Here is a 10,538-nt window from a genome sequence, read left to right on the forward strand (position 1 = left end):
TGTTTATTCAGGGGTTCCATCATTTTTATATTCTCCTCTATTTTTTTACCAGTGTATTCTTTAGAAGCACTTACTTCTTTGATTATAGTTACATTTTTTAGTTCCGAAATTATTTCTGATTTGATTTCTTCTATACCTTTCTGCAGTTGATTCTTTACTGTCAACGTTATTATTTCAGAGATATCTGGCGTGTGATTTCCAGTTTCCTCAGTGCTGCTGTCTTCTGCATTTGTACTGGGTGGACTCCGAGCCTAAGACTGCATTTTGTTCCTTCTCTTTGTCATTTTGTATACCACCGTCTTTTGACCTTTGGTGTAGAGCTTAGATAGAGTTATTACCTTAGCCCCAGGTCCGGATCTATGAAGTTCAGATTCCTCCAGGTGGGTGTTGTTTGGATCTGGCTGCTGTGCTCCACTTCTTTCTGCTGCAGGCATTAGAGCTGAACCCTTTGTGTCTCTCTGGCAAGATGTTCTGCTCCTTAATCAGCTGGGTGGGTCTTGCCTCTAGCCTCCTTGCAGGGAGTTCTGCTGAAAGGTTCCTCGCTGGGCCTACACTCTGGGTAGAATGAAGATCCGCAGGACCTGGGTGGTCTCACTCACTTGCAGAGCCTGGGCTCTAGATCTTTTCAGGATCCAGAGGGCCCCGGTCATCTCACTCGCTGGGCCTGCACTCTGGGTCTATTCAGTATCCCGCAGCCTCGGTCAGGCCTGCGCTCGGGGTCTATTTAGGATCCAGAGGGCCCTGGTTGTCTCACTCACTTGCCGCGCCTGTGCTCTGGGTCTATTCAGGATCCAGAGGGCCCCGGTCATCTCACTCGCCGGGCCTGCGCTCTGGGTCTATTCAGGATCCCGCGGCCTCGGTCAGGCCTGCGCTCCAGGTCTATTCAGGATCCAGAGGGTGCCGGTCATCTCACTCACTCCTCAGACCTGCGCTCTGTGTCTATCTCAATATACATTTTTTTCTTTTATTTTTTTCCATAATTTTATTGACAAATAGCAATGAGACAGTTTCAAATCAAATTGGTAGGACAGTTTCAATAATTAACACACTGCAAACTGTCTTCCTAGTGGTTATTTGCTGTACAAGATGCAGACATGATATTCTATTTACAAACACTATTACAACAAATCCCCCTATTCATTAAGAGAATGTAACTATATACCTATCATAACCATTTTGAATACACAGATAAAAAATGGACATTCATTTATATATCCCTTTTTTGTTTAGTTCCATCATCTGAATATTATAGGTGTGTTAGCTCAGCAAAATATTCTAAAAAAGAGTCCAGTAATCCATAATAGTACTGGGTCTTCTGCTTGACTGGCAATGTCAGAAATTGTTGACCTGAGTCTCCCACAGCTCAACATAACAGCATAGCTTTACTTCTTATATTTCATTTTTATACTTTTCTGCTGGATGGTTAAGACCAAGATAAAGCAAGACCTATGAAACAAGAGTAGTAGCTTTTGAATTTGATAAGGTCAGTGAAATCCCCTCAGGATTTATCCTGAGATCCTGTACCTCAGATTGTAGAACCTTTGTCAGTGTCAGCCATGTGGATGAGTCACGGCCATTGCTTGGCCAATGTGCTCTCTGTGAAAGCCTGAGAGAATGTTTTCTCTCTATATGACTCTCCTTAGGCACACTCTACATCATCGATCACTTCCTTCTTTGGTCCCATAATCTCCTTAATCAGAAAATTTGGGACACTATTGAGTTACATGACATTACAGTACAAGTTCTCATATGTCCTGAGTCTTAACTGACCTTGGAAGGCTAGGGCCAGAACGTTGGCTTTCCTTACAGCACTCCTTTTTCTTTAATTTTGGTCTGCAACTTTAGGTTATACAACCTTTTTTTTTTTTTTTTTTTTTGAGCAACACGATACTAAAACACTAAACAAAGAATTTAATGTAGGGCTGAGATTTTAACTTAGTGGTACAGCAGCACCTGCCTGGTAAGCTTAAGGTCCTGATTTCGATTCCTGGTATCACCTCCCCAAAAAAAAACTGATGCAAATTCCTCTTACATATTAAATAAAAAGTTAGGAAGGAGAGAAAGACTCTTACAAGTCAATGAAATACAGATACAAAATAACTTGTGTGTGCCAAGCTCAGTACTAGCCCTACCAAAAACAGATATTAATAAACTCCTGGTATAGCACTTACAACTCAAGGACAGTACAGAATGCATAAGTTACATATAAAGGCTCCACAAGACATGTCTACAAGTTCAGAAGTAGGACAGATTATATCTGTGCTGCTAAGAACTTTCATAGATAACTGAACTGTGTCTGAAATAGGATGATCATGATTTGTCTGTCACTCAAACCAAAGTAAAAAGGGATGCTAAAAATTAAATGACATAAGTTTACAAACACTTAAGTATTGACTCACACATTTATGATATTGGTGGTCTCTAATATAGTATTTTCCTAAAAATAATTTCAAAAGTAGCCTTCTTAAAAATACAACTAGAAGGACCAAGGAGATGGCTCAGTAGAATAAGCGCTTCCCTGGCAAGTGCAAGGGCCTGAGTTCAATCCCTGGTTCTTCCCCCCCCCCCAAAAAAAAAAAAAATACAACTAGAGCCTAAAAAATACTCTGGTGGAGCTCTGCCAAATTGTTGTCAGTGCCTTCCTTAAATATTTAGTATGTTATCTTCCAACAGAAAGGTATTTATTCATCTAGACAAAGTCTCACCAAATTGCCCAGACTTGCCCCCAACCTGCAATTCTGTTGCCTCAGCTACCTTTGTAGTCAGGATTACAGGCCTACACGCCTGCAATGGCATCCAAGAAGCAGTTGACAATATGAATCTGTTTCTTTAACTTTACTAACAAGTCTACCAAAAGCAGTAGGAGTGGCAGCAACTTTTGGACCTTCCACAAAATACCTCTGCATTCTGTTATACTATAATACAAACAAATAAATGCCAGTTGGCTGATGTGATCAAACAGAAAAAATGGATTAACAGCCCTCAAACAATCTCTCCAAAAACAAGGATGATGCAAATACTTGAACTGAACCGGAAGCCCTAAATTGAAGGCACTGTTAGCTTTGACTCAACTCAACCCCATTTGGGAGCCTAACACTAGTTAACTCCCAAGCCTATACTTCTTACGTGAAAGCCAAATATTAATTTGTCTCTCTCCTCAAAGCAAAGTAAATACATCTTAGAAGTGGTCGTAATGGGCTTTCATGTTAAACCAGCATTCTGACTCAAGTCATTCAGATCTGCCTCATAAGGATCAGTTGTTATAGACAAGGGATAACTCCAAATTTCCCACCATGCCAGGAGTTGGCAAATTACTAACATACCCAGCTGTACCTGAGCTAATGCCTCAGACCTAAGGAAAAGCTCAATATAAAAACATAAGCACAAAGCCACCTGAATTTGGAATGTATGTACTGCAAGAGACAAACATATGTTATGGACCTTATAAAGCTAATCAGATTAATCACAGCATCAGAGTAGAATATTTGGCATGAAAAGGAAAAGTAGGACCAGGGATACACCTCAGTGGGACAAGCACCTGCCTGGCAAGTCCAAGGACCTGTTTCATGCCCAATGCAAAAACAAAAACAAACACAGTAAGGAAAAGTAGATACTGCTCAGAGATAATTTCAATGGGCTTTTCCTGTTTCTAAAAGTCTCCTGAGATGGATTACTAAAATTGCTTAAACTTCCCTGTCACCCAGTAATGGGGAATGAATCTATGGACCAAGGTTACAACACTGAGCTTCACTTCCAGCTCTCTTTCATCATTCGAAACCTGGTCTCACTAAGTCATTAAGTTGCCCATGCTGGGCTCAAACTTGCAACCCTCCTGCCTCAACCTAACAAACTAATAGATTAAGTGTTGTGTTTTGGATCTTTTTTTTTTTTTTTTTTGGCAAGATTAATAATATAACACAAGACACATTTTATAGTATTTTATAATGAATCACCCAAAGAATTATATACAAGTGCAGGAAACCTATCTGCACACTAAACACTGAAGAATCCAGCTGAGGTCCTATCCTAGAGCTCACACCACTGCCTAGGTCCTATCCTAGAGCTCCAACTAGGCCCACAGCCCACAACAAATTCTCACGCAGGCCCACTTCATGTATCTGTGATAGAAAGACCCAAAGTTCAGTGGTGGAAGCTAGGAAGTGTATGCCAGAGGGATAAAGGATCTGTGCCAGCAGACTGAGGGATCTGAACAGGAGCTAGAAAGTAATGCTCAAGCTAAGCACCAAAGCTCCCCTAAAAATACCACAGCCATCCTCAGCAACAGTGAAGTCCTGAGCTCCTCCAGCAAGGAGGAAAGCTGAGTTTCCACCAGGAAAACTCACGACAAGCTTCTTCATCAGGATGAGCAGTGCACCATCTTCCCCTCCAGAGCCAGGCACCAATGCTCAAGATGAGAACCAAAGCGCCTCCAAAGTTCCTCAGGAAAGCCAGCATGACAAAGTCCTCTAACAGCCCTAGCCCAAGAGAACCAGCAGCTTCCAATAGCTCCAACAGCTTCTCCAAACAGCATCCCTAACAAGATTTAGACAGCCTTTCCTGTTCTGCCTTTATGTTGCTGGCAACAAGCTTCAGGTGGGCCTCCCCCCCCAGCACCATGCTAGTTTAATTCAGCTAGATATAATAAAGTTGACCACCAGTTAGAAATCCACTACAATAGGAATGCACCACCATGCTCTACTGTTCTCAAGTAATTTTTCATGAATGTTCATACAGTACATAGATTTGGAAGACTGAGATAACTGCAGCAGATGCAAAACTTATAGCTCTGAATAATAAAAATGGCCAGAGATAAAAATTGAGGTTTAATGAAGCAGCCCCTTTATATGAATGAGATTTTCCTAAGCTCAGAATATCTCAACTGTAACAGACTCGCTGTGTGCACAGCATCCAGGTTGGCCTATTTCCATCCCCAGACTTAAAAAACAAGGGAATCCACGCAAACAAAAATCTCTTGCCATGTACTGCATTATGAGTAATACAATCCTTTATCTGTACACTAGAGGCTGTCATACAGCATTTATGAAACTGGCAAGACAACTTGTTAGCTAGCAGGCAAAGTAAGATCTAACCCTTCATAATTCTTAATAGATGCTAGGTTTTCACAGATGCATTTTGCTCTTACTGACAAAACTGTGGTGTTTTTTCTTTTTTTAAGTTTAACAGTGACTTCTGAGTACTGATATAAACCACTTAGTGATGTGTTATCCTTTTAATTGTATTAAAGGATTCAACTTGTAAAATTTTATTTGGAACTTTTACATTTATCTTGACTATGGATACACCTGTAGTGTTTTTTGGTGTCAACAAGGTAATGCATGTCCTCACAGAATGAGTTAGAAGTATTCCTTTCTCATCAATTTTGGTTTTAAAAATTATACAGTATTGATATTATTTCTTAAATATTTGACAGAATTTACCAGTGTTAGCTAGAATTTCTTCGTAAAATTTTAGGCTACAACTTGATCCCCATAATAAATATAAGGCTATACTGGTTATTTCTTAAGTTTCAGTGACATAGCTTTAAAAGAATCAGTACATTTTCTCCTAAATTATCCCATTTATTGACATAAAATATTTTTTTTTTTTTTTTTTTTTTTTTTTTTTTTTTAACGGAACCAGGGATTGAACTCAAGCCCTTGCACTTGCCAGGCAAGTGCTTATTCTACTGAGCCATCTCCCCGGCTCCACTAATAGTGGTTTTTTTTCCATAATTTTTACTGAGAAATAAATAGCAATGAGACAGTTTCAAATCAAATTGGTAGGACAGTTTCAATAATTAACACATTGCATACATTCTTCCTAGTGGTTAATTGCTGTACAAGATGCGGACATGATATCCTATTTACAAACACTATTAGAACAAATCCCTTTATTCATTAAGAGAACGTAACTATGTATCTATCCTAACCACTTTGAATACACAGATACAAAATGGACATTCATCTGTATCCCTTTTTTTTGTTAAGTTCCGTTATTTGAATATTATAGGTGTGTTAACTCAGCAAAATAGTCTAAAAGAGTCCAGTAGTCCATAATAGCATTGGGTCTTCTGCTTCACTAGCAATGTCAGAAATTGTTGACCTGAGTTCCCTACATCTCAACATAACAGCATGGCTTTACTTCTTATACTTCGTATTTATACTTCTCTGCTGGATGGTTAAGACCAAGGTAAAGCAGGACCTATGCAACAAGAGTTGTAGCTTTTGGGTCTGAAAATGTCAGTGAAATCCCCTCAGGATTTATCCTGAGATCCTGTACCTCACATTGTAGAACCTTTGTCAGTGTCAGCCATGTGGATGAATCACGGTCATTGCTTGGCCAATGTGAAAGCCCGAGAGAATGTTTTCTCTCCATGTGACTCTCCTTAGGCACACTCTATATATCATCATTCACTTTCCTCTTTGGCCCCATAATCTTGATCAGAAAATTTGGGACACTACCGAGTTACATGACGTTACAGTACAAGTTCTCATATGACATAAAATTCTTTATATTTCCTTATCATTTTCATATCTGTAGAGGCAATAGTTATGTCTCCTTTCTCATTACTATTCTGATAATTTGTATCTTTTTCTGATCAGTCTGGCTTAGGTTTATCAAATTTTACTGATCTTAAAAAGAAACATTTGGTCTCATTAATTTTCTCCACTGTTTTTCTCTTGTTTCTCTAATTTCAACTCTGACTTTCACTATTTTCTCTCACCTACTCAAGGTCAGTGCTGGTGGTGAACCAATCCAGCCATTTGTTCACTGAAAGCTCTAAAAAGCTTGCCAGCACTGCTCTACGTTAAGTGCTCTTCATTTACTAGTCCCTTAAAAAAATGAAAGCTGGATCACTGGTCTTATAGAAAGTCTATTTCCAGCCTGTTATTCCTCCTGGGCTAAAAGAAACATACTGTTTTATTTATTAGTAAACTAATACAGTTTGATTTTGGTACATTTATGTAGTATATGCAACATATCAATTAATGTACTGTATAGTTCTGCTCCATCCGTTTCTCAGCTTTAAAAAACTTTTACCATATTTCACTAAAACTTCTATTTATGTATTCACTGCATTCATATGTAATTTCTCCTTCAATGATGAAACCTTCAAAGTGAATCTACAATGGCATTGACAATACAATCGGGTGTTTCACTTTTGAAAGAATACTTGTTGGGGAATGGGGAGCATTGGGGATTGAACTCAGGACCTTCAACATTCCCAGGTCTTTTTAAATTTTTTTTTTAAATTGAGACAGGGTGTCACTAAGCCACTATATTGCCCATGGTAGACTCAAAATTGCTGTCATGCTGCTTCAACCTCCCAAAGCTGGGATTACAAGTATGTACACATGGCCAGCCCAAAAGCATTTTTAAATTCAGGAATCAGGTGGAGAAAATAAAATAGAAATGACTAAAATAAACTACTTTTTTCTCTGAAGCATCTGATGACATGGTATCATTTGATTTTTTGTAAAATTCTGCTAATGGCCAATTCATTAGCAGTTGTTTTATTTTTCACTTGTGCAAGTTCAGAAGGTGCACTTACACTCTTCTCTGATACATGACTTTATTTAAATCATCTTCAAGTTTCAAGCTTTCTATACAAATAAAGTTGAAACAACTGTTAATGATTATTTCTGGATGTAAATTTTAACATGTCATAACAAATTTTTTTTTTTTTTTTTTTGGCGGAACTGGGGATTGAACTAGGGCCCTTACAGACATAACAAATTCTTGAACATAAAAATTTATGAATAAATCTGCAGAATTGTCAAAATCAGTGCACGTCCAAAACTGACCCTTTTTTCTTATTCACAGAGCCTGGTTTTTAACTGTGATTGTACCTCACCAGCCACCTAAGCTAGAAACTAGAAAATTGTTACTTCTCTTTCCCACATCTAGTTTATACAGTTCTACTCTTTTTCTTCCTTTCTTAATGTAGGAGAAATATACTACCACTCAACCTCTACTGTAAGGTTGGCAGCCCTGAGAACTCCTTTTGTTAATGTAGCATGTTATGGATGTATTCCTGCTCCTAAAGGAATGAGGAGAAGGCATTTCCACATGCCACTAGACTTAAATACAATAAAATTACTAAATCTTATTTTTTTTTTTTTTTTTTTTGCGGAACCAAGGATTGAACTCAGGCCCTTGCACCTGCCAGGCAAGCACTTATTCTATTGAGCCCTTGAATCTATCTTCTAACTCACTACCTCAAACAATGATCATTTCAAAGCGATTGCTAGTTTCTCTCACTTCATTCTAATCTATTCTGCAAACTACAGGCACAGTAAACTTTAATTATAAAGTAACTTCATGCCAGCCACAGTGGCATATGCCTGTAATACTAGCACTCAGGATGCCTGAGGCAAGAGATTCATCATTTCCAGCCCAGCCAGGGCAAATCAGCAAGATCCTGTCTCAAAGGCGGTAGCTCCCTGCAAAGCCCTAGTTCAATCCCCACAAAAAACAAAAAAAAAATTCATTTCAATATATTTCAACTTCCTTATCTTTGATAGTAAGCTCCTAGTGAATACCAGGTAATGAAATCAGACTCAGATCCAAACATTAAATTGTAGTCACTTTACTAGCTGTAGTTAATGTACTAGTTATATATACATATATTTTTCTTTTCTTTCTGCCAATGTTTATTAACCTGTGTTCTTAAAACATTTATACACATTCAACTTAGCAATTATCACATATTATAGTTGTCAATTCATCAGAACAGCAATAATAGACTATTCAAATGAAAACTTTACAGCCAAGCATGGTGGCACGTGCCTATAATCCCAGCACTTGGGAGGATGAGGTAGGAGGATCTTTGAGAGTTCGAGACCAGTCTGGACTACAAAGTGAGCTCAAGACCAGCCTGAACTGCATAGGAAGAACCTATTTCAAAAAAACAACAAATAAATAAAATTTCCCAGTCTTACCACTGTGCTTGATACAGTTGATGAACATATGTCAGATAAATACTGCACATATTCATATTAATGCTTAATTACTATCCCGAGGACAAACTTGTACATAATATTTGGTGACATATAATAAACATAAGCCCACTAAGCTAATAGGCCGAGAAGCTAAAAGGAAAAAAATGAATGTGTTGATTAGTATCGAAGGAAATGAATAAAGGCAAAGGGGTATTAGAAGGAAAGCATGTAGTCTCTGGTCTAGAGCGTGGACTCAAGAAAACTCACTTCACCGGAAATCACAGCGGCTCAGGGGGCAAAAGAACCAGCGAAGCCTGGGGCCAGGCCCACGCACTCCGGCGTGCGCGGACGCCCGACAGCCGCTCCCACGCTCACCGCGCTCAGTTTGGAGTAACCAGAATCCCGGGTTCTGGGCGGCTGGGCCTCGGACACCGCCCTGAGAAGACACTCCCCGGGCTGGCTTCGCCCCCGGGGCCGGTAGCCGGAGCTGCGCACCCGACCGCACGGCCCGGGACAGGAGGGCTCCGCGGAGAAGGGATAGTGCGTGGGAAGCAAGACAGCGCAGGGCGCCGGGGAGGAGGGAAGGCCCTCGGGACTACGCATTTCGAGTCCTGGGAATACAGCAGTCCACGAGACAGCCCCGATGGTCGCCTCGTGGTGTGGCTCTCAATACGACTGCAGGAACGCGACTGCTCCGGGCCGAGAGGCAGACGGCCTGCGCGCCTCCCACCTCGACTCCAGCTCCAAGTTACTTCTCTTCCGGCACCGGGCGGCGGTGGCCGCAGGTGGCCAGCCTCCGTACCCGGCTCAGGCCTCCTCCCGGGACCCCGGCCCAAGACGGCCCCTGGTTCTCACCGAATCCTTTAATGAGCTCAGTGAAGACCCCGGGGTCACTTTCCATGAGGCACCACTCCCCGGCATTGCCCGTCATGGCCCCGGCCACACACCGCCCCGCTCCACCTCTCGCACTCGGCTGCCCCCCGTAACCAGCGGCCGCCGGCTACAGTTCTCAGCAAACCCGCCGTGGAACTCGCCAACCCCACGTCACCCCGCCTACTTCCCGACAGCCTCTGGGCGCCGTCACCTGCAGCGCGCCAGAGCGCAGGAAGACACTCTAGCCACCCAGGAGACGTCGAAAGTCGTCTAGGGCCTTGCGGGATCCGTAGCCGACTCGGAAGGGGCCGGAACCCGGACAAAAGGGGAGGAGCTTCAGGGCGCGGGGGAGGAAACATCCGGGGTCCTCGCCGCTCGGGGCGGGGCAAGGGCAGAGGGGAGGGGCTCGCTCCCGGGTGGCGAACCTGGAAGGCCCGGCGGCTTCGGAGTTTCCCGGCGCGCCTTCCGTCGTTTCCCGGTCCTGCGCGGGGATTCTCCTGGCGGCGCTGCGGCTCCGAAGCGTTGGCCGCCAGGCAAAGGTGAGGAAACGGGGAGGCTAGATGGGGGCCCTTTGTGCGGTCTGAGCGACCCTACCGGGCCACGTTTCCCACCCGGCGTCCCAGCTGCAGAGCCCGGTGCGACTGCCCGCCGGCGGCGTCCTCCCTCGCCCGGCGTCCGCCGCTCGCTGCACGCGGTGCTCCCGCGCCGGCCCGCCGCGAGGCA

The 10,538-nt window shown here is 42.4% G+C and overlaps 2 protein-coding genes and 1 non-coding gene across 3 annotated transcripts in view; 1 reads left to right on the forward strand and 2 right to left on the reverse strand.

Annotated features, from left to right (window-relative positions):
* Uchl5 (ubiquitin C-terminal hydrolase L5) overlaps positions 1 to 10,005 on the reverse strand; it is a 32,806-nt gene extending 22,801 nt beyond the window's left edge. The window contains exon 1 of the mRNA XM_023707299.1: positions 9,798 to 10,005. Within this exon, the coding sequence (XP_023563067.1) occupies positions 9,798 to 9,873 (76 nt within the window). The 5' untranslated portion in view covers positions 9,874 to 10,005. The remainder of the gene's footprint in view (positions 1 to 9,797) is intronic.
* On the reverse strand, positions 7,941 to 8,076 carry LOC111814860. Its single transcript, XR_002819735.1, has one exon. It is a non-coding gene; the product is annotated as a small nucleolar RNA U109 (small nucleolar RNA).
* A 214-nt stretch (positions 10,006 to 10,219) lies between the features above and the next one.
* Trove2 (TROVE domain family member 2) overlaps positions 10,220 to 10,538 on the forward strand; it is a 20,433-nt gene continuing 20,114 nt past the window's right edge. The window contains exon 1 of the mRNA XM_004625298.3: positions 10,220 to 10,354. The gene's annotated coding sequence lies outside the window, so the exon portion shown is untranslated. The remainder of the gene's footprint in view (positions 10,355 to 10,538) is intronic.

The sequence above is a fragment of the Octodon degus genome, unplaced genomic scaffold, assembly GCF_000260255.1.
Source record: "Octodon degus isolate 3935 unplaced genomic scaffold, OctDeg1.0 scaffold00009, whole genome shotgun sequence".
Lineage (NCBI taxonomy): Eukaryota > Metazoa > Chordata > Mammalia > Rodentia > Octodontidae > Octodon > Octodon degus.